General features: G+C 33.5%; 1 protein-coding gene across 6 annotated transcripts in view; it reads left to right on the top strand.

Moving 5' to 3' along the window:
• Nucleotides 1–23,683, top strand: part of LOC129219189 (transforming acidic coiled-coil-containing protein 3-like) — a 78,392-nt gene that overhangs the window by 13,501 nt on the left and 41,208 nt on the right. For 5 of the 6 annotated variants that reach the window (XM_054853513.1, XM_054853515.1, XM_054853514.1 and 2 more), the window contains exon 3: nucleotides 22,258–22,405. In XM_054853513.1, coding sequence (XP_054709488.1) covers nucleotides 22,258–22,405 — 148 coding nt within the window. Of the gene's footprint in view, nucleotides 1–3,594; nucleotides 4,200–22,257; nucleotides 22,406–23,683 lie in introns of all 6 variants that reach the window. The other variant, XM_054853512.1, reaches the window with a different exon arrangement.

Raw genomic sequence — 23,683 nt, 5'->3', positions numbered from 1 at the left:
CGCTTATTTCCTTTAATTTCCTTTTTGATTTTCCTTTTTCGTGTAAGTACATGACTTCTATATGTTTCTTGAGCATGAGACAACTCTCTTTTTTCGAAATTTTGACTGCAGTGTCACTGAAACCAATTCTTGAGCTACTCAAAGGCACAAAAAATAGATTTTGTCCATTCTGATGAACTAGGAATACTTCGTTCTAACTCCCTCTCCCATAAGCAACCAAGAAATTCCAAGAAACAACTTTTTAACGAAGTTCTATTCTTATCAACCTCCCTCAATGAAAGGCACACACTTGACTTGCCTTGACATTTGCATGTGCCACCTTAGCTTCCCAAGGGTCCAAAAAACAATGCCCTCCTTTTTGTGACATTTTTGAGGTTCAAAGCAGAGATGGCAAGAAAGGAATACGTTTTGACCCACAGGAGAATTGACTTTAATCCCTTATTCTGGTTTCTTTCCACCTTCGTCAACATGAGAAAACTGTAAAGTAAGACAAAACAACGTTAGAAGAAGCACAAATTTGTAAATTACAGCAGACACGTGTTTCGGCGTTACAGGGAACGCCTTTTTCAATGCAAAAAATAATGAGCTTATGGATGAAAAGACATCCGACAAAAGCCAAAATCGCTTTTGTCGGATGTCTTTTCATCCATAAGCTCATTATTTTTTGCATTGAAAAAGGCGTTCCCTGTAACGCCGAAACACGTGTCTGCTGTAATTTACAAATTTGTGCTTCTTCTAACGTTGTTTTGTCTTACTTTACTGTTCAGCACAAAGGTATTTATTTATCTTATGAGAAAACTGGTCTGTGTATGAACTCCATGTTCTATTGTTTTTCAATTGTTGTCTCTCTCTTTTTGAGTTTTCTCTAACAAAAATTCCTATATTTTTTAATGCTAAGGTTTATGATTTGCCGGTCATTGTGAGAGGTTTCAATGGTCTTTCCCAGAGGTATTTCAGCATTAGTCATACACGGGGGAAAATTGGTGCCTCAGAAAAGTGGTCATTAATGGAGGTGGTCGCTATATAGAGGGAGGTCGCTCATAGAAGTTTCACTGTATAACTAAATAACAAATCGGCAATAAATGCAAAAGTACACCAATGTTGGTAGTTATTATTTCTGAGTTTAGTTTGAAATTTAAGTTGTTGACATAGATGATAGGAAATTACAGATCTTGTTTCTATGATAGGGTGATTGTGCATCTTCATGAGCTAATGGACAAACTATATTAACTTTTTCATCAACAAAAATAAATAAATAAATAAATAAAATAAAATAATAAATTTTTTTTTCGTGAAGATATGTTTTCAGTAATTTTAATATTCATTATATTCAGGATATCTAGCTATGGGAGAAAATATTTAAATAAACATACAACTTATTACATAGCTATTTTGATAATGTGATTTCATTCCATTATTTAAAAAAATGACATTGTATTAAAATTATGAAGAAATCAATCAATGAGAATTAATGATGTTTAATCATAGAGCTGACCAATTTTTATGCCAAAATATTTTAAATTTTCAAGTTCATTGAAGGTTGTTTAAGATGAAAAATTTTGGGATTATAGTAGTCATTGTAACTATTTTTACTACTTTAATCTGCATGCAAGTGGTATGTATTGTAGTTTTGACGGGCATCGAAAGAGTATGTGTGTTTCAATAAGTGGAATTCAACTGTGCATCTTTTTGTGTTTGTTTTAATTTCAACTACTTTCTCAAAAGCTTTTTTATAAACACACACAGGCAGCATTTGACTTGTCAATGGTTTTTGAAAGTATTTAATAGAAATTTAACTAGAATTTAAAAAATATTCTACTTAAAATTGAAGTTTTTCAAAATTCAATTGTTCATATTTTTCAAAAAAAAAAAATAAATAAATAAATAAATAAAATCATATTTCTCTTGATAATTATTCATTTTATCATTTATACCTTCATTCAAGTTTTCTCTGATATTTCCTAACTTTGTTCATCTTTATTAATTGAGCCAATGCATAAAATGTAAGGATTAAAGGTTTGAAGTAAATTAGGGAATTAAAATAAAACCTTTTATTAAGTTTCACATATTTTTTAATGCAAAAATACCTCTGCCAATTATTTTCTATTTTAAACTTGGATTGTTCTAATCTGAATTATGTACTTCTTTCTAAATTATGTATGAGCATTTGGTGTTTTCCAGCATGCAACATGTAATATATAATATACTATTGGTTATCCTTAAGTAGCAAGGTTATCCCAGGTAAGCCAATTTCAAGGATAATCCACAAAGAAATGAAAGAATTAAACAAATCAACTCAAATATAAATTTGAACAATCTTTACACAGTGTTACATAAATGTAGTGCTTGAGGAATAATGAAATTTTTCACTACTTACAAATTTGTTGATTTACTTCTTTAGAAAAATCAGCCAAAAGTCCTGCTTTTTTGCATTGAATTTCTCATATTGGAAATTGAAGTTTTTTTTAGCACTATTTTATCATAGAGATGCTTTGTCATTTTCTCTAAATATGTATCAAAGCCTTTAATGTGCGCTAAACCTGTGTGTCTTATCTTTTATCCTATCACAATCAATCTAATCAGTGATATTTTCTTTGTTGATCTTTTCTCACTATTAGCAAATTTCACTAAATTCATTAATTCATGTACCAAAACTTCTTCCTCTTTCTTTTCAGATGATAGCAAAGCTTTTTTTCATATTTTGATGGAATTAGTGTTTAGTAAAAAGGGTCAGCAACTAATCTTTAAATACAAAAATAAATTTCCTCTGAAAGATGTGAATTGAGAAAAAGATGATAGTTTGGCATGTGGTTGTCTGAGATAGCTTGTGAAATGTTGGTATGTGTGTTTCTCATTATCCACAAAGCCAATATATCGCTTGTGGATAAATGTAAATTTACTGTAGTTAGGTTCAAAATCATTGTAAAAATATTCTGTTCTAGAATAAACTTCTGTCATTTTGGAATAAATTAAAATAATAATAATAATTGATATTATTTTAACTACCCCCACTCTTCTGGATGTGTCCCTAAATTCTTTCATACTTATTAATTTTAAGAGGAGGAGAAAGGTGGAATGTGTTAAGGAGTCTCCTTGTCTGAGCCATATGTATTTAGTTTTTTGTGCATGAAAATAATGATATTGGGTTTGCTTTTAAATAATTCACACATATTTGTATGCGTCAATGCTTGTATGAAAGTATTTCATAGGAAATAGTATTTACATTGATCTTTATAAAAAAGTTTTTAATTTCAGGTAAAATTCTTAACTTTTGAAATCACATTTTATTGTTTGATGTGTAAGTTTTTTTCCTATAAAATTTTTCATTTATTATTTTTTCATTTATTTATTTATTTTTGCTTTTATAAAAGTGCATACAATATGAATTTTTGTTAATTAGCCTTTGGGAAATTAATTATATTAATCTATTGAACATAAAATCACTCTTCAGATGCAAAGGTTACTGTCCTTTGATATTTAGTGGTTTGATTTCAAGGAAGTGAAATTGGGCAACAAAGTTATTTAATTAAAAATTAGCATATTACTTTAGTCAATGGTACAATGAATTTTATAAAGTTATCTGTTTCATTTTAGCTTGCCCAAGCCCAGGTTGCCTGCTGACTGGAGTTATTTAATTTTGAAGTGTAGTTAAGTGAGCAGAATTATGCTTTAAACAAGCTAAAATTGTGCTTTAAAAAATCTTTAAAAGTTGAAGGCTTGTAGTGGAAATAAATTGAAAGGGTTATTGCAATATCATGGCTGAAGATAATATTGTTTCGTCAAATTTAGGAGTAATGTTTGGACTTGATGAAAATATTAATCCTTTGAAATCTACTAACTTGCTCTCATGTTCTTCAGAAAGAGAAGATAACCAAAATACACTCTTTACTAACTCACATGCTATTGCAATGATACAAAAGCTCTCTGAATTCAGAAAACTTTCAACAAACACTTCAAATAAGCGTAAGACTGATCAGCCTGAAACAATTACCTTAGAGAAAAATGTTTCCTTTCAAACAAGTACAAACACAGTGTCTTCCAATGCAGTAAGTTTAAATGAGTGTATGACTGGTGCTGTTTCAATTCTTAATGGTGCACATACATATCCAGCTCTTACATTAAAAGCTGATATTCTGCATCAAGATGATGTAGGTAATGAACATCAAATATCATCATCTGCTGAATACAAAGAAAGAGAAGTAAGTTTTCTCCTTATTTCTGATTTTAAAAAATGATTTCAGCGCACTTTTCATAATTTGAACAACTGTGTTTGTAAAATCCCGAAAATCATTAATTATCTAGATCTTTTAACGTTTTAATTTCACTAACTTCTCTTTTTGCATATTTTTTTCTTAACATTTTAACGCCACAACTTTCTTCTTTCTGCCTTCAAACATGTGTTTCAAATTACTATTGTTTGAAAGGCTTAATTTAAAAGCTCAGTATACTGTCTGCTTAAAATTCAGGAAACTACATAATCATAATTTTTGACAACATAATACTGTGAAGTAGTAATTATTTTCATCTGTTTTTTTCCGTGAAACACCATACAATAAATTAAACTGGGGTACAAAAAGAAAATAAATCATGAAACTCACCTGAAAAGGTTCTATAAAAAGTTTTTTTAAATTTTATTTCTGCATTTTTAGGTATTTTTACAGTAATCAAAACTCACATATTGCTGCAAGTATTTATTCAAGTATCATGTGCTAGAGTAAACTGCAATATTATATTTAAAAATGACTTTCATGAAAAATGTTTTGAAGCATTACTGTATATTTACTTATATTACGGGTGATTTTCAAATGCATTGACATATTAGGCTCAACACAATTTGAAAATTCTTGTTGTTATAAACATTAAAACTTATCTAGGTATAAATGCCTTACAATTTATAGTTTTCTAACCTGGTGATTATTTGTGAGTTAATTTACTTAGATTTTAGAAATTCCAAAATACTTCTTGGCAAGTCACTGTTTTTCTCATGGGAGTGTTATCTGTATAGATCTTTCTGTAATTTCTTTTCTGAAAATAAGTAATCTTAACAAACTTGATTAAACTATCTTAAATGCTCAGTAATAAGACAAAATGGTATATATTTATTTAAGAAATTTTAAACATTTGTATAGCTGTTTTTCTCCTGAGTGTTACTTTGTTTTCTAAATAAAGGGTAAAGTTTAGGATAAAAACTTACTAAATATTTTCATTGCAATTACCATTTGAATAGTTAAATAATTTCAATATTGAAACCAATTTTTAAACATTAAAGAAAAAGTTTATTTATACAAATGCTGAATTTTAGCTATAGTAACACTCATGAGAGACGGTAACACTCATGAGAGATGGACTCATGAAATAAGTTATTGTACAGCTTTTACTGTAATTCCTCTAAAACAGCGGTTTCCAACCTTTTTTTCCTTGCGAATCCTTAATGCAGTAAAGGTAAAGTTCTGCCTGTATAAGGGGGAAAATGAGTCTGTTTTTGAAGAGGATTATATTTGCACTAAATGTGCTGAACTCTCAGACTTAAGACTTAAGATGCTAGTTTCCCAGTTAGCATTAGGGTGTAAGCCAGTTGTAGAGGGTATAAATGTTCCAGAGATTCAGGGGGAAGTTTCAAATGAGGAGTTAGATTGGGAAACTAATAGGACTCGACCGATGCATCGGCCTGGCCGATGCATCGGCGCCGATGGTTCAACAATTTAGCCATCGGCATCGGCATCGCGGCCGATGCTAACTTGCAGGAAACATCGGCCCATCGGCCTTAAAATACATCGAAACGCCGATGGAATTGGCCGATGTTTTTGAAACAAAAAAGGACCTTTGTTGTTTTACTTTTTAATACAAAGTAAAGAGAGTTATTGTTTTCATATAAAATTGTTTACTTAAATTTCAGTATGAATTTCTATTTTAATCCCCCTGAAAGAGTTTTTAATACTGCATTCAGATTACCAAACAAGTTAATTATTGCGTTGTTTCTTGCAGCTGGATGTACGTATATATCTCTCATAAGTCATAACTCTAAGATGGTACGCTGTAGAAGGTTAAGTTTTCGCATGTGGGATGTGCGTACGTTCCAGTTGTGCACTTCTTTTTTTTTGTTTTCGATCGGGTGTTCTGAAAAGTCGGTTTACTTACTTTTTATAGCTATTAATTACTTATTTCAATGCAAAACTAATCTATCGTCTCAGACTGACAATCATTTGGTGATATATTGCCGAATTGGAGATCATGGAAACAAATATGAGATGGTGAAACCGGTTTTTGTGTCATTTTGGTAGATTCCTGTTAACCGACGGTAATTTTTAATTTTTCAATACTTGTAATGTGAGTCACAGTAATGCAGTTTTTTCTGTATCGCTTCGGCGGAGTTACAAGTTTAGGGCCCGTCGAAATATATTTTGGGGCCCTATTTCTCTATCGCAGAAGTTGTGAAACATTTATCCTAAGCATTTTTCTAACTCCTACGGTGCCCCGATGGTTATGGGGCCTCTCGTACAATTGCAACATTTGCTATATTTTAAATCCGCCACTGCACGTCAAAACAAACTCGGGTGCAAGTTTTAAAAGTATTTTTCTGCTCCATGTTTATGATTATTTTGAACTCTATATTTTACGACTATCTTTTGAATTTCCGAGAACACTTGCGTGCCCCTCCCCTCACTCCCTCAGTTTCTGAAATTAAACCCTAGTTATACTTCTGAGCTTTTTAAATTAACACCATTCATAAAATTAGAGATTTTTTTCCAACTTAATTTATTGTTTAGAAATAATCTAGAGCATTAATGTAAGAAATTCATTAAAGACGTTTTGAATGGTGACATAATTCGAAAATCAAAGGGACTCTTGAATTTTTTCTTCAGATGTGCTGAAGTAGATTCAGAAACTCTTCCGAGGCGTTGGTGGTAGCGGTTCTGTACTAAAAATATGAGGCCGAAGTTATGGCCGAAGTGTGAGTTACTCAAAAATGAGAGGTTGACCCCTCCCCCCTTAACCCTCCCTCGTCGTTTCGAGCATTTCTTAAATATTTATAGCGATTATTTATTTTGGTCAAGAAATGTCATTTTGCGTATTTGTCATACTTGTTTCACCTATATTTCGTAATGCGCCATCTTTTTTGCATCATTAATAGTGATCGATGTTTTTTCTGTTGTAAGTAAATATTTTTTTGTATTTATATAAAATCAATGAATAAGTTATTTTCGTTTTTATAGAAACGTTTCAATTATTTCCTATTATGCAATTTTTTAACTTTCAGAAAATTATTCTTAAATTTAAAAATTTAATTTGAACTTGTTTGTAAAGCGTCATAAAAGATTAAACAATCAAATTGTTCAATATTATGTGTGCAAACATCAGATCAAGTAGTATATTTATTCAGTTATGAACTTGGTGTAAATATTGAGTTTGTTTATTATAGCTGCGTTTTAAGAACCTCGCTCTTTTTATGACTATTTCTCTTTTTAAGCAAAATGTATGTCACTGTTATAGCTTTTATGAAAAATGCAAACTTTTCTTTTCATAAATTTTAAATAGGTACAAAAATATTCCTATTATGATTTAAAATGTAATTTACCTGTTACCTTTTTTGTTTAATTTGATGACTAAAAAATGTCTACGTGCAATCTTTTCACTTTAATTGCGTAATTTCTTGACGGTTTCATAGTTTTATTCTTTTTTTTTTTTTTGAATGATTAAACAACATAATTTAATGTTTTTCAACTATTTTTAGTGTACCTAAATCCATACATTATTACAATATTACTGAAATCTTAGTTATATGCTCAATTTAAAAAAAAAAAAAAACAAATCAATTGGTTATTAAAGTCTTTTTGTTTTTCTTCCTTTTTTTTTTCTTTCTTTCTTTTTTTTTTTTTTTTTTTTTTGGCTGTTGTTCTTGTTCTTTCATCATACAGCAGTCAACAAAGGAGAAGCATAACTACACCCTATACATAGTGTACGTAGTACGACGTAAAAGTTCGGGGAGAAGCTGTATAGAACCTTACCCAGAATAATTCACATTACCGAAGCACATCCAACTTCAAAAGGTCACCTTGAGGGACTATGTACTTCGTCCAGTGTTCATATAACTTTTGGAAACACTCCTGGAAGCCATTTTTCGCTACCTTCTGTGATGCAGCTTTATCTTCTCCTGACGGAAGAAAACGGCGTCCATGCAAATGTTTTTTTGCTGGGAACAGGTAGAAGTCACACGGAGCTAAGTCCGACGAAACGTTGTGTTATTTGTTTGTCATATCAGAGTATTGACCAATCAAACCGTGCATCCTCAACATGAAAGTCGCCTTCTTCCCCACGATGAAGTAAAAAGCAGCAGCGCAAGACGCCTTACAGGAGGTTGCGTAAAATGTCTTCCAGGAGTATTTCTAAAAGCTATACGAACGTTGGCAGAAGTGCATAGTCGTCCAAGGTGACTATTTTGTAGATAGGCTTCGGTAATGTGAACTATTCAGGGTAAGGTTGTATACAATTTGTCCTGAACTTTCAGATCATATTAAGTACGTATGTGTTTTCAACTTACTATTTCCTAACGTTTTTGAGTGACGCAAGTTTACCCGCATGAAGACATCACTAGAGAATTTGCGATAATTTTAAACTGGGTGATCGTAAAATAGAAGTTTAGGTCGAAATCTGATTTTTTTTTTTTTTTTTTTGTGATTATACGATTCCTTATTCGTAGAAAGATAGTAAAATGAAATGAATCAGCGATCCTTTAAATCCCTAATAATCTTATCAATTTATTTCTGTTTGATTTTTTTTTTTTTTTGCCATCGGCCGACGGCATCGGCCATCGGCCATCGGCAATCGGCCATTTGGAGGGAAACAATCGGCCATCGGCCATCGGCTGTCTTTGAACAATCGGCCAACAATCGGCATCGGCCCATCGGCCAAAAAATGCCATCGGTCGAGCCCTAGAAACTAAGGGTGTAATTTTGGGGGACTCTATGGTAAGGGAGGTGGGTAACACAGTTGGGAGAGTAAAGCGTAAGGTGGCTAGGTGTTGTTTACCAGGGGCTCGGGTAAAAGACATTAATATGGTTGCTGAAAAGAAGGGAGTATTGAATAAGGAGGACATGGTTACTTTGTGGGTGGGAACAAATGATGTAGGCCACAGTAAAAATGAGGAGTTTTCTAGGGAATGGGAATCCCTGTTGGATAAAGCAACCAGCTTTTCGACGAATGTCCAAGTGGTTGGTTTGCTTCCCAGGTATGGAGTGCATAGGAGCTGGCTAAATCAACGTGCGAGGTGTATGAACTTGCTACTGAAGTCAATTTGCGAAAAGCGCAGTATCAGGTTCATTGATGTATGGAGTCACTGTAAACGGGATTGGATTGCTAGGGATGGCCTGCATCTGAGCTCTACAGGGGTCAAAATGGTTAGTGGATTAATTTTAAAGGGCTTCGGAGTCAAAAAACTAAGTTGGAATGGGGGGCATGGTTCAAGCACCAGGTATCGAGAGAATGAAATGTTTTTGGGTATTGCTAGAAATGGAAATAAAGTGACAAACAAGAGTAGTAATGTTAACAATTGTAATTTAGGAAATTTCAGGGTGTTAAATAAAAGCAACTTAGGCATGCTTAAAGTTTTCTATACCAATGCTCGCAGTATTAGGAACAAGATGGATGAATTGAAAAGCATAGTTATGGATGAGAAGTTGGATGTTATCGGAATTACAGAGACATGGGCTACCGAATCTGATGCAGAGTTATTACATATTGCTGGGTATAATTTATTCAGACAGGATAGAGTAGGTAAAAGAGGTGGTGGGGTTTTATTTTATGTTAGAGACAATTTTATTTGCAATGAATTGGTCATAAATGATAAGCCTACTGATATTGATATGGTTTGGCTGGAGTTGATGAGCAGTAAGGGCATTAAGCTACGCTTTGGAAACATTTATAGGCCACCTAATTCAAACCAGGGACAAGATGAACAGATGTACCGTATTATTAGTGACATGTCTAGTAAGGGATCCGTTATCATAATGGGGGATTTCAATTTTCCGGGTATTGATTGGAATAATTTTTATCCTGGTAATGGCAAAGAAGAGGAATTTTTAAAAGTAATTGGTGACTGTTTCTTAGATCAAGTTGTAACTCAGGGAACTCGAGAGGAGGCCATTTTGGATCTAGTTTTTTGTGACATAGGTAGTTTTGTTCAGGGGTTGAGTGTAGGGGAGCATATTGGAGATAGTGATCATAACAGCATTAGGTTCCGGGTTAAATTTGAAGTGTGCAAAGATGATAATTTTAGGTTTGTGCCCAATTTCAGAAATACCAATTTTGTTGCACTTAGGCAGAGCTTGAAAGAGGTTTTTTCGTCAGGGTTGGAAAATAACGACGTAGATCAGCAGTGGACGGAATTTAAGGATAAACTTGCTAAAACCGTTGGGGACTATGTTCCATTTAGGAGAAAAGGTGTTAGTACCAAAATTTGGCCCATGTGGTTCTCCAGGGAGACTAAAGTAGCTCTTAATTATAAGCAAGCCACTTTTCGTAAGTTTAAAGAAACTGGTCAGAGTGCGGAGAGGCTCCAGTATGGTAAGGCAAGGCGAAATTTTAAGTATTTGGTAAGGATTCAGAAAAGGGAATTGGAGCAAAGGCTGGCAGATGACATTGATGGGAACCCTAAGAGGTTTTTTGCTTACGCTAATTCTGGGAAAGCTCGAAACAGTCAAATTGGGCCTTTGGTTGATGAGCATGGAAATTTAATCCAAAACGATAGGGATATTGCAAATGTTCTAAATAACTTTTTTTCCAGTGTGTTTAACGATAACTGTATCTCAACAGTTGACACTAACAAGACACAAGCTATTATACAGCTTGAGGATTTTGTATTTTCCAGGGAGGAGGTTTTATTTCATTTGAAAAAGATTAAAGCAACTAAAGCTCCGGGACCAGATAATATTTATCCAAAAATTTTAGTTGAATGTGCAGAGGAATTAGTGGATGTTATTTTGAACATTTTCAATGCTTCTTATAACTCGGGGACGGTGCCAGAGGACTGGAAGCTGGCTAACATAACGCCACTCTTCAAGAAGGGGTCTAAAGGTATTGCTGGGAATTATAGACCTGTAAGTTTGACTTCGGTGATTTGTAAGATTTTCGAAACTTTGATCAAAATTAAGATCATGATGTTCTTAGAGACTAATAGTCTGTTGACTAGTTTGCAGTATGGTTTCAGGAAAGGTAAATCCTGTACTACTAATTTATTGCATTTCTACGACAAGGTTACCTCAGCTTTAGATAACAAAAAATGTGTGGATGTTGTTTATATTGATTTTCAAAAAGCTTTTGACAAGGTACCGCATGTTGCTCTTCTCAGCAAGTTAGCTGACATTGGAATAGGAGGAAAAACTTTACTTTGGGTTAGAAATTGGCTTACTGGTAGGAAGCAAAGAGTAGTTGTGAGAGGAAATCATTCTAATTGGAGTGATGTTTTAAGTGGGGTTCCTCAGGGATCAGTTTTAGGGCCTCTTTTGTTTATTATATTTATGAATGACATCAATGAAAATATTTCTGGAAGCATGAATTGTTTTGCTGACGATGTAAAAGTTATGGGGATTGTCGAGAATGAAGAACAAGTAAAACAGCTGCAAGAGGATTTAGATCATATTACTAAGTGGGCAGATAAATGGGGTATGGCAGTTAATGTAGGGAAATGTCAAGTGCTGCACTTAGGTCATGGAAATAAGCGTATGAGATATCGTTTACAGGGTTCAGTCATAAATCAGGCAGAAAATGTTATGGATCTGGGTGTCTTTATAAATCAGGACTTCAAGTTTAGTCAACAGTGCAGTATTGCTAGTAACAAAGCCAACAAAATGCTTGGGTTCATCAATAGATCTATTTCAAACAAATCTAAGAAAGTTCTTCTGCCTTTATATAGGAGTTTAGTAAGACCTCATTTGGAGTATGCTGTTCAGTTTTGGTCGCCTTATCTGAAGAAAGATATTTTTGTATTGGAAAGGGTTCAAAGAAGGGTAACTAAATTAGTAAGGGGACTCTCAGATTTAGATTATGATACCAGACTTAATAGGCTTAACATGTATAGCCTGGAGCAAAGGAGAGTCAGAGGGGACATGATTCAGTTATTTAAATTTATCAAAATGAAAGATGTAAATGGATTAAATTTTTGCGGGGAAAGCAGGACAAGGGGTCATTGTTTTAAGCTATTTAAATCTCAGGCTAACTTGGAAATCAGGAAAAACTACTACTTTAGCAGGGTTGTGGGCACTTGGAATAGCTTACCGGAAGAGGCGGTAATGAGCAAGGGAGTGGATAGCTTTAAGAGGGCCATTGATCTTCATTGGGGACTAATTAATTGACTAGGACCAGCCTAGCTGGGCCCAGTGCCTGTTGCTGGTCGTCACATTTGTATTTGTATTTGTATTTGTATAAATGATAAGAAGCAAAAAAAAAGAAGAAAAATAATGAAAATTATGTACATTCATAAAAATTTGGGAGAGGTGTTTCAGTTTGATGCTGCTGAATAGTTTATCACGAAAACAAAATCTTAGCAGAGCAATATAGGAGCACACATTTCGACAAACTAAAGTGATAGCTAGAAAATGAATTCAAAACTACCTCAATAAACATTAAACTAAGTGATTAATCTTTGTTAAGATTCAGTCAACTTAGGAACAACTCTTAGTTATGGAGTAAAGGAGCTCTGTGTTTGACTCTAACGTCTAACAATTTCAATCTGATTTTAGGTTCATCATTCAATTTGCTTATGTATTTTTCTCTGTGTGTGTTAAAATCCTTCTTAACATTGAACTAATGTTCAAAAGGGATATAAAATTTAAAAAGGATTCTTCTCCACGACAGTATATTTATTTGTAACACTGAATCAGATGTCGATTAAAGAATTATTTTTAGAAATACCTTTTAGAAAACTCTCAGTTTAACAATATGACGTTTTTACTAGCAATAAAATTAGAACAGCCTATAAATTTATATCTTCTTGTAAAGGACTATGAGTCTAGCTGTTGGTAGGGATGTACTGCGCACATTAATCATGTGACTGCAATTTGAGATAATCATGCAGTAGACCCAACTGGGTTACGCTCCGCGGAATGCCACATAAATTGAGACCTAATCAGAGCCGTGTCCAAGGGGAGGGTTTTAGGGGTTAAACCCCTCCCATTGCGGAGAAAATAATAAGAAAATAAATGAAGAATGCATATTTGACTTAAAATTAGCTTTAATGTTGAAATTTGTGCACAGAACTTTTTTTAAAAGCATTCTCTTTGAAGTTGCCCGGAAACTTACGACTGTCTTGTCGTAATAAACTAAAATCATATTTTGGAAAAACAGAGATGTAGGAATAGTTGAATGGGCTGTCAATACACGTTTAATATTGTTTCTCATAAGGAGTTTTGATCTGAGGCGTTTCACAAAAAGTGATGAGTGTTGCCGCTCTGTAAACGCATAGTAATTGAGTTTGTTAATATAATTTACATCTGCATCGAAACTCTTCCCATTTAGTTTGCTAAGCATTATCTTAGAATATTAAAACCTGAAAACATATGTCATAAAAGAATTTGTGAAATTTTCTCAGTACTTGTTGCAATATATTGCACAGTAAACAGATAATAGGTTTGAATCTAAATAATCAATAAAATGGATAAGTACTGAGATTTTCTTGCGCAACCAGAAATTTTCTTCTGAGAGGTGGGCTTCATAAGATCCTTACATGTACAATACAACCTCGTCTATCCGGACTAGATGGGACCAAAGGCAATTCTGTTCTTGAAATTATAATTTTAAATGATTATTTACGTAAATATATTTTTTCTACAAATATGATCCGGATAAACGGGGGCTGAATAAAAAAGGTTCTGCTGTGTGTAAAATACATTAATAGAATAGGTAGTATATTACTTAAAACCTATTCTTCTGCGAATTTGAGCCATCCCCCTCCCCTCCGAACCCCCAAGCCCCTCATTGTGATCATTAAACAGTGATGAATTATTTGCACACTGTCGTGTTTTCCTGACAATGCAGCTAAGAATGAAAATAATTGAAGCCAAAAGCAGGCCCGTCGTTTGGGAGATCAGGGGGGGTCAATTGCTACTCTTCTCCCTGGATTTTACAAACACAGAGGGATGTAGCGTCCAAAACTCGCTTTTGGAGCAATCTTGGGAGCAGGAAAATGGTGAGTTTAGAGCAGTAAAACGGTGAATTTGGAGCAGCATGAAGCAGTAAAATTGTAAATTTGGAGCAGCATGAAGCAGTAAAATTGCAAATTAGGAGCAGCTTGCGGCAGCAAAAAGTTAAGTTTTGCATCAATTTGGAGCAACTGTGTATATTTCACGCACAGAAACATGTGTGACATAATAAAATAATAAAAAAGGAGATTAAGGGTAAAAACCAGGAAGCTCTCTTAATTACATTTATTTATTTTGTTTGAATTTTTATTTATATTTATTTATTTATTTATATTTTTTTTGTCTAATATTTTTCACAAAAAACAAGTCATGTCCTGCTGTACTTTTTTCTTACACTGATTTAAATTTAGTTCACATATTTACTTTGCTTAATACATCACTGCTTTTGTTCACACACACACACACACACACACAGATTGTATATATATATATATATATATATATATATATATATATATATATATATATATATATATATATATATATATGCATAAAACTCAAAAACATATTCAGAAATGCTTTGAAAAAGAAAAGCAAAAAAGAATAGTTCAATTTAAAAACTTTACCTCAACAAGTTACAAGTGAGTTTTAAAGAGCTATTAATTAATCTTTTTTGTTTTTTTGGTACCTGTAAGTTATTTACTTACATTTGATCTTATACACATAGGCATATATGTTACATACTGAGCTACTTAATTAAAAAATCTGAAGATCAAGCAAAGGCAACCATCAAACCTTTTATTTTTAACTGTTTGATATTTAATCACAAAATTAATAATGAAATTACAATGAAAAAAAAAATGCTTTTGAGAAATGATGTCATAAGAAAAGGAATTTTAAAATACATGTGAAAAAAAATATATAATTTTTTTTTTTTTTTTTTTGAAGCAGGCTCAGAATATGGAAAATGATTCTTGAATCTCAGAAACTTGAAATGTCTGCATATTCATCGCCAGAGCATTAGAATTTCCCGATTTTTGCTATCTTATGTGTCTCCAACCAAAACTAGGGATCAATTTTCTGTCCTAAAATCTTAAGAAACCCAAGATAAAAAAACTGGTGAACAATATTAATTTTTGCAGATGGCATTTGCTTAGATCAAGTTGGATGCAACTGGATTGACATTTTTGAGTGGGCATGGCAAGAAGACGAACTTACAAGTCCTCTTCTTCTGAAGATAAAACATTCGATTCCGAGTCACAACTGACTACAACTGTATTTATGTCGAGGACTGCATACTAAGTGCCTTGCCTCCATTATTTTTTTAAACCGATAGATGGCAGCACCATCACCAGATCGAACAGTTAATTAGAATTTAGAACCAGTCCAGGAGCTAATAGCTACCTGGTGCTAGCACCCCCAGAGGTATCGTTTCACTTGGAGGACATTGAGACCATGAGCATATTTAACGTCGCCCAGTCTCCTTTAATGACGACGGTGGATCTTCGACCATCGAGGTCAAACTCAGGACCCTCCGGCCCCGAATCCGACACTCTACCGATCGGGCTACCACGGCCCTAAGACAAAAGATAAGAATGGTTGAAAATAATGGTCAATGCAAAATGTTTCAACTCAAAAGAACCGAATCACATAATAAATTAAAATGATCGAATTTTTCAATCGCGGATGCAGTCGGATTTTGAACTACGCAAAAATCGGGACTATATTAAAAAAATCGTACAAACAAGCTCCAAATACATTAACTTGATGATAATCTGCAAAAACTGTTTTGGTGCAAGTTTGTCCAATTTTGGAGCAGAAAAATTCATTTAGCAGTCTTTTGAAGCAGTTTGACACAGCTGGCACATCCCTGCAAACGTGATGAATTTAAGCATTTTTGTATGTATTTTGTTGTTTTTCTGGATAAAATGTATTGAGCAAATGTTTTGCCTCCCCCCCCCCCTAAAAATATTTTGAACTGACAAGACTGTAAAAACCTCTCCCTTTATGAAATCCTGTACACGGGCCTGGACCCAATAGTAGTGTTAAAATAGGGGTTAGGTTCCGCAGATAAAAAAAATACTTCATTCTAGCGATGACTACTTGTATAATAAGTTTTATGTGTGCTTATATCGATTTTCATGCACAACATGCATAAAGAAAACATAAACAACTTTCGTGTTCTGTTTATAAAGAAGAGCTGGCTATGATATTCTTTGCAGAGCATTAACACATCCATGATCACTTGCTTCATTTCCATGATTAAATCTTCCTGCACCAAAAAATCCGAAAGATAATTTCTATTATCTAGGAATGGTTCAAAATTTTCAATGTGAAAGTTTTTGGTTGTGTGTCACTGAAGTCGGTATCCTCGTTGGTTTTGGCCTCCTTTGTGACTCTTAAAAGCTCTTCTTCCAGTGAGTTCTGAACTGTGTGAGTTTAATAACTTTACTTCTGGAAAGAGCTCTGGAACCAATCGCATTAATGTCTCCATGGGCCCAAGTTTGGTTATTAGCATGCCAAAATGCAGTTTATTGCATGTAATCTGCTATCTTTAGGAGTTTGGATTTTGAAGGAGAGGAAAATGTTATCTGTTTGCATTGCTGCATTAGCGTAAAACTAAAACTCATCCACCTAATATAAAATAAAGATGTCAAATCTTAAACCGCGTAAAATAAACCCGCGTAAAACGAGGGTCTACTGTACTTCGATTTGAAGAATGAGTGTTGAAAGATTTTCTTGTTATGCTAAAAGTGTGGAATTTAATGCATAGTTATTTTTAATTTCATTTTTAAAAAACAAAATGGAAACACCTATAATTAACTTTAATTTTTACATAAAAGCTAATTTTTACCAACAAAAATATTTTTATGCCCACTTGTAAGAAACTGTTTTTTAAACAAATTTCATAAATTTGTTTTCTAAATACAAATCAAGCTGCATAGTTTAATTTCTTTGAATCTTTTTACTGCGTAATTCACACAACAGCAAGATTCAGACAATAAATTTTTCTTAAGTAAAAATATTTATTCACGCTTCCTGCATTATTTTTGCATTACCAACCAGTTCTTATCTTTTTCATCAATAAAAGCTCAAAGGAAATTGAAGTATAGGTATTGTGAAAAATACTGCAACCCACAACAGCAAGATTGCACTTCTGCTCATTTTCGGCATGCCATAAGTGCCAAGTTTAATAGAATTTTCCAATCAAAAACTACTGAGAAAACCAAAGCATTTAATTGCTTTCACCTTCATCTACATACATTTTATCCAAAAGTTCAACTTCTTTGGTACTAAATGAAAATGGTAAAAACCCGCGCCTTACAAGGGACAAATAAATGATGAGCAAAAAACACTTAAATTAAAACTCCGCCATTACAGTATTACTTTTGCAAACCCCCTTAATACCTCTCGCAAACCCCTACTTGTTTGCAAACCACCAGTTGGGAAACAATGCTGTAAAATATATAGTTATTTGAGTACCATATCTAAAGAATTTCGAGTTTTTCTTAAAGAAAGCACAAAAATTTCATTTTTGCAAACATTAGCTTTGTGTCAGTGTTCATTCTTCAATTTTTAATGAATGAGAATTTATTATATACATATGTGTGAAAAAAATATATCTCTTTGATAATGATATGAGTTAAAGGTAGTACACTATATATATATATATATATATATATATATATAAAATAATAATAATTTCTATACTTTAAAAAAAAAAAAATCAATAAATAAATGGGTAACACTCATGAGGGATGATTGAAATACTCTTCACATTGAATTGTACGTTTCGAGGTACAACATATAAGGAATAAATATATCCAATTTTGGACTTATACCTTCTAAGAAGAAACAAATATGCCTTCCTTAAATCTGGTGCTAACTACAATATAGAAATATTTTGCATATACACTCAAAAGCCATTACATTATGACCACCCTACTAATAACATATAGGACCACCTTTAGCCCTCAAAACTGCTAACACCCGCCGTAGCATTGATTCTACAAGGTGCTGATAGGTAGTCTGAGGTATCTGGTACCAAGTGCTCACCAACTGGTCCTGCAATTCCCTCACATTACGAGGCGGTAGCAGGGCAGCACGAATTTGGTTTTCCGAGTAGGACCATAAATGCTCTATTGGATTAATGTCAGGTGAGTTTGAGGGCCAAGGCATGACTTGAAAGTCACTGGAATGTTCCTCGAACCAATCCATGATGATTCAAAACGTATGAGGTGGTGCATTATCCTGTTGGTAAACACCATCACCCGCAGGAAAAACTGTTGCCATGAATGTGTGAACCTGGTCTGCAACTGTGTTCATGTAGCTTACGGACATCAAAGATTGTTCTATGGGGATTATGGGACCTAATGTGCTCCATGAAAACATTTTCCACACCATAATACCCCCGCCACCAGCTTGTATCTGTCCAACTATGCATCCGGGAGCCAGGGATTCCTTTGGTAATCGGCATATTCTCACACGCCCGTCGAGGTGATGGACCAAAAAACGTGATTCGTTGGACCATGCAACCTTCTTTTATTTCTCTAGTGTCCAATTCCAAAGTTTCTTGGCCCATTGCAGCCCCAACTGGTGATGACGTTTCGTCAGTGCAGAAACATGCTTCGACCTCCAGCTGCATAGGCTCATATGCCGCAATGTACACTGCACAATGTGTTGAGGAACACTGTCTGGGTCACCTCTGTTGTAGCTGGTGGTGATTTCTGGTGTTGTAGATCTTCCATCACGCCAAACAATGCGTAGCAATCTCCGCTCTCCTCTGGAATCAATGCGCCGTGGACGACACACTGTTGGCCGGCAACTTGCAGTTTCACCATCCCTGCACCATTTTTGATATGTTCTCACAACAACTGCATGTGGACAGGCCACTATACACGCCGTTTCTGAAAAATTGATGTTCCCAGTCGCCGAGCCATAATGATTTGACCTTTATCAAAGTCTGATAAATCAGCTGCTTTTCCCATTATGTCGCTAATCGCACTATGTTTAGAAAGACAATGCATACCCGCTTTATAAACTCCAATATCAGCCACGCACGTGCAGTGGTTCTGCTCCTAGGCGAGCCCATTGCTATAGATAGAGGATGGTCATAATGTAATGGCTCTTCGGTGTAAAAATCATTTTATTCCCTGAGGTAACACTCATAAGTTGCACTTAAAGACACAAACTGCACTGAAATTTTAAAATGTTAGATGAGCAGTTCAGTAAAATCAGTTTCAGCTGTGTTTAACCAAAACATATTACTTCTTTCTTTAATGCACAAAAAATAAAAAAACTACTTGAAAGCATACAAAAAAGATAAGGTTTATGCAAACTTTATAGTCAAGACAAGGAAATTTTCCTTACTAGCTAGCTAACTAAAGTAATAGAAATGGCTTATTAATTTACATCCATGAAAAAAATCACTGAATGCAATGAATTTAATGTAAAACAATGCCTCACTACATTCTTATGCAATGTCAAAAAAAAAATAATTTTATCGACATTAAATTGAACGGAAAAAGTCAGGACACCAAACTGTTGATTGTTTTGAAAATCACCCTTACATTCAAATTTCATAAACTCTGTATGTTAGTATCTTTTCTAACATACTTTCTTTTTTTTTTTGTTTTTCATTTATAGACATTATCATAATTGCCTTGCATTTTACCTTTTTAATTATTTTATTTATGTTTTTAGATGTTCCATATAGGTTCTGTAATTGAAATAGTTAAGTTTTCTCTTTTCTTTCTTTATTGTTTTTTTTAAAGTACATGGAAACTAAGATATGTTTTAAATTTAAGTCTTAGATGTTAGTGAGCCTGTAGTTCTTATATAATTATTATTTTGAACTTTTATCATTTTCAAAGTAAGTAGATTTACTTAAAATCATACTGAAAAATCAATACAGTTGGTTCTCGGTTTAACAATGCTCTATTTGATGACTTCCTCTATTTAAAGATGATGATTAATTTGACGAAAATTCTGTGTATGGATGCGTTCTACTGTGGACTTTTTCTTTTAGGTCTCTTAAAATTAGTTTAATAGAGAATCAAATATATCTCTTTTTTTGTTGAAAATTCATTATAAAGTATGATATATAATATATATATATGTATATATATATATACACAGAGGGACAAGAAATGACTTGGACAGACAAAATACAATATAACTTTAGTGCTAATGAAAATATTACGATCTAACTTCAAAATAACTATGAATCGATTGTATTGGCTAATATATTTACAAAAATTTTCAGAATGGCTATCTTTAGCCTTAATACGTACAGAACTTTAAATGTGTCACAAAATTTTTGGCTAGGGGTAGCAACTCACTTACTCATATTTTATCCCATTCCTTGCATGGGGATTTCTTTAGAGTTGACAAAGTTTCATGAGCTTCAGCACACACCCTTTGTCTCCACGACCTTTTGCATTGTTGAACGGCGTCAACGACCCCAATCTGTAATGATTTGGAGTCAGATGTGTGCTAGTGGGAAAACACCACATGTTTTTGTTGATCAAGGGATAAAGATTAATCAAGAAACATATCTCGGGCTAAATTTGGAAGATATTGTCTAGCCTTGGTCACAAAAGTTCTTTAGAAACAAAAACTGGACCTTCCAAAATTATTCCGCACCTGCCACACTGCACTATAGGCTATATGGTGCAAGACACATTTTCTGGACTTTTGGAGCACAAGAATGACCACCATGTTCCCCAGATGCGAACCCAATGCATTAATCTGCTTGGTCCATCTTGGGAGACAAGGGAGTATGCTGAACCTCGTTAACAATAAAAAGTTGTGCGGTGTATATTTTCCAATCCTACTTCTATCTGTGTAGAAAGAATCTGGTTCCCACATACCAATGGACAAAATTAGGGAGTTATCAGAAAAATTACCAAAAAAATTTTTTTGCTTCTTTTTTTTGCAAACAATTTTTTTAGAATTAGTATTTCCTGTGAGATTTAAATGCTTGATATATCACTTATAAATTGTACATCAAATTATTTCCTTTTGGGTAAAAATATAAAGGTGACTCTATTGTTTTTAAAAATGCAGTATTCATGACCCTAAGAGGGTCTATTATGTATTTCTGTTGGTGAATTACCACTTTTATGGGTGTATTCAAGTAAAAAAAATAGAATAGTTATTGCACTAAAAAAAGATAGCAGGATACAGTTTACCTTTAACATTGCCAAGTAACTTATTTTATAAGTTATAAATTGATATTATTCCACAGTGCTAAACTGAAATGCTTTGAATAACATAAAATGTACTACTTGAAAAAGCAGTCAGAAACTTTGTTCAATGAAATGTGTAAAATTGTGATAACGTATATACTAGTACAAATAACTACAATTAAAATGAGTTTAAAAAACTCTGCAAACAGCCTTTTCAGGCTTGTGAATGCTAACCCCTTCATCACTGTAAAAGGAAATGGATACCAAAGTCTGACAATGGAGAAGTGAACCAAACGCATAAAATGTTCTCTTAGAAAAATTTTAGTTTAGTAAATAAATAGAATGCATTACTTTATGTCTGTTAACTGCAAAATTATACAATGGATAGTTCATAATCTGGATAAAGTTTAATGTAATTGTGAATAGTAACACTTTTAAATGTTGCATTTTACCTAAGTTATTATTTTTAATGAAATCAATGCTATTAATGTATATCATGATTCAAACACTAGTCCTCAAACAAAATGAATTTGGTTTCTGCATAATTTTCTTCTTAAGAATGCAATACTTGTCTTCCATCCAGAAAATCAAAATTGACACAGAAGAGTGATTTTATGAGAAGAATGAGTTAAAATGTTTCGATATATTGTTTAAATTTAAGCTGACAAATCAACTGTTGCTATTTTTTTTTTTTTAAATCTTTGCCTGACTTTTATAGCATGGTTATTTATTGTGCATGGTTACTAGGCTGTGTTCTAATTTGTATTGGTTGTCTTTTCATCCTCATTTGCATGAATTAATTTATTTGTGCTTTTTTTTTAGTTTTGTTCCAGGCTCATAAGTATTTTATTGTAAATAGTTTTTGTTACTCCTTGGTTTATTCTTCACTGCTTGATTGTTTTTAAATACTTATTCTTAACATTTTATTTTTATAGCTGTATCATGAAGTATCTCATACAAATTCCTTCGTGAAGAATGAGTTAGATCAGGAATTGTCATCTGGTTGCTTGGTTGAAAATCATAGCGAAGCTGGTCCTGATGTAGCAGAGTTTTCTGAAGATGAGCTTCGATCAGTAGCTGAATGTAAGAAACCTTTAATGTTTACGGGTTTTAATTTAAACCGGCTAATCTTTTAAATTGAGGGTTGAAATTACTAAAATAAGAAGCAAGAAATGAAGAAAAAATAGTAATTACTCATGAGTAGTGATGTAAATTACCCAGGTATTTTTTAAGGGAGATTGGTATTTACCTGGGTATATATTTTCCAAAGAACTCTATTCACACAATATACTTGTATTTATGGGTATAACAGGTAGGCACAAAAATAATGGAAACCCTTGAGATTTACAATCCTTTATTAGTATGGTATAGAACCACCTTTAGCATGCAATACAGCTTGGATTCACCGAGGAATCAACTCAAACCAGGGACGAATACAAAGGAGGGACAATCGGCCCTCCCTTGAGGGATCCTGCAATGGTAATGTTTCCGAATTGAAGTCCTGAAATGCAAGTATAGGCCCTTTTTGATGATGTTAAGAAAAGGAATAGAGTCAAAGTTTCTCCTCCAAAAACTTTTCGGAATTGAAAATTCAAAAAGGCAGTTTTAGACGATCTTTGGTGATGCTAGGAAAAGAAGTACAGCCCCCCCCCTTCCCCGGGCATTTTGTGAAATGTAATCCTAAGGATGCGATTGTAGGCGACTCAAGTAATGTTAGGGGAAATAATAAGTTCAGTGACTATCCTCATTATCCATCATTGCAAAATTGAAATTCTGAAATGCAATTTTAGAATGCCTCTTTCAACAAAAAAGGAAAGGAATGCTTTTGGGATATCCTTGGCTAAATCTCTATATTTTTAATTGTGTTAGATGAATATCTTGTGCCTTTGCGTGGTTTACACATGCTTGTGGTCGCAAACATGTGTAAACCAGATAAACAGTAACCGATCTATTAAAAAATAACTGACCCCTCCTTGAAAACTTTCTGGATCCATCCTTGATTCACACAAGTATGGAATAGTGTTTAGCGTTATTCTGTACCATTCTTCATGAAGATATTGTGAAATTTCTGAGAGAGATGCTGGTGGAGGCTATCAATTTCTTTAAAGTTGACTATAACGGTTCAATTATTTTAAAGTGAGGTTTAATGTCATGGGGTGGGAGGGATTTAGGTGAAATATGTGAAATTTTAACCAAAATCATTAATTTAATAGAAAAACTAATTCAAAATTTAAAATTCCGGCTTCAAGGTTCAAACTCCCCAGGGTATGTTCGAATTTTGTGCTAAGTTTCAGGGCTGTAAGTGCTATAGGTGCTAGCCATCGGGTACAAAGAAAGAAAGAAGCAAAAAGAAACAAACAT

The sequence above is a fragment of the Uloborus diversus genome, chromosome 3 (genome assembly GCF_026930045.1).
Source record: "Uloborus diversus isolate 005 chromosome 3, Udiv.v.3.1, whole genome shotgun sequence".
Classification (NCBI taxonomy): Eukaryota; Metazoa; Arthropoda; class Arachnida; order Araneae; family Uloboridae; genus Uloborus; species Uloborus diversus.
The sequence above is the reverse complement of the archived record's forward strand: the minus strand, read 5'-3'. Positions and strand labels throughout refer to the sequence as shown.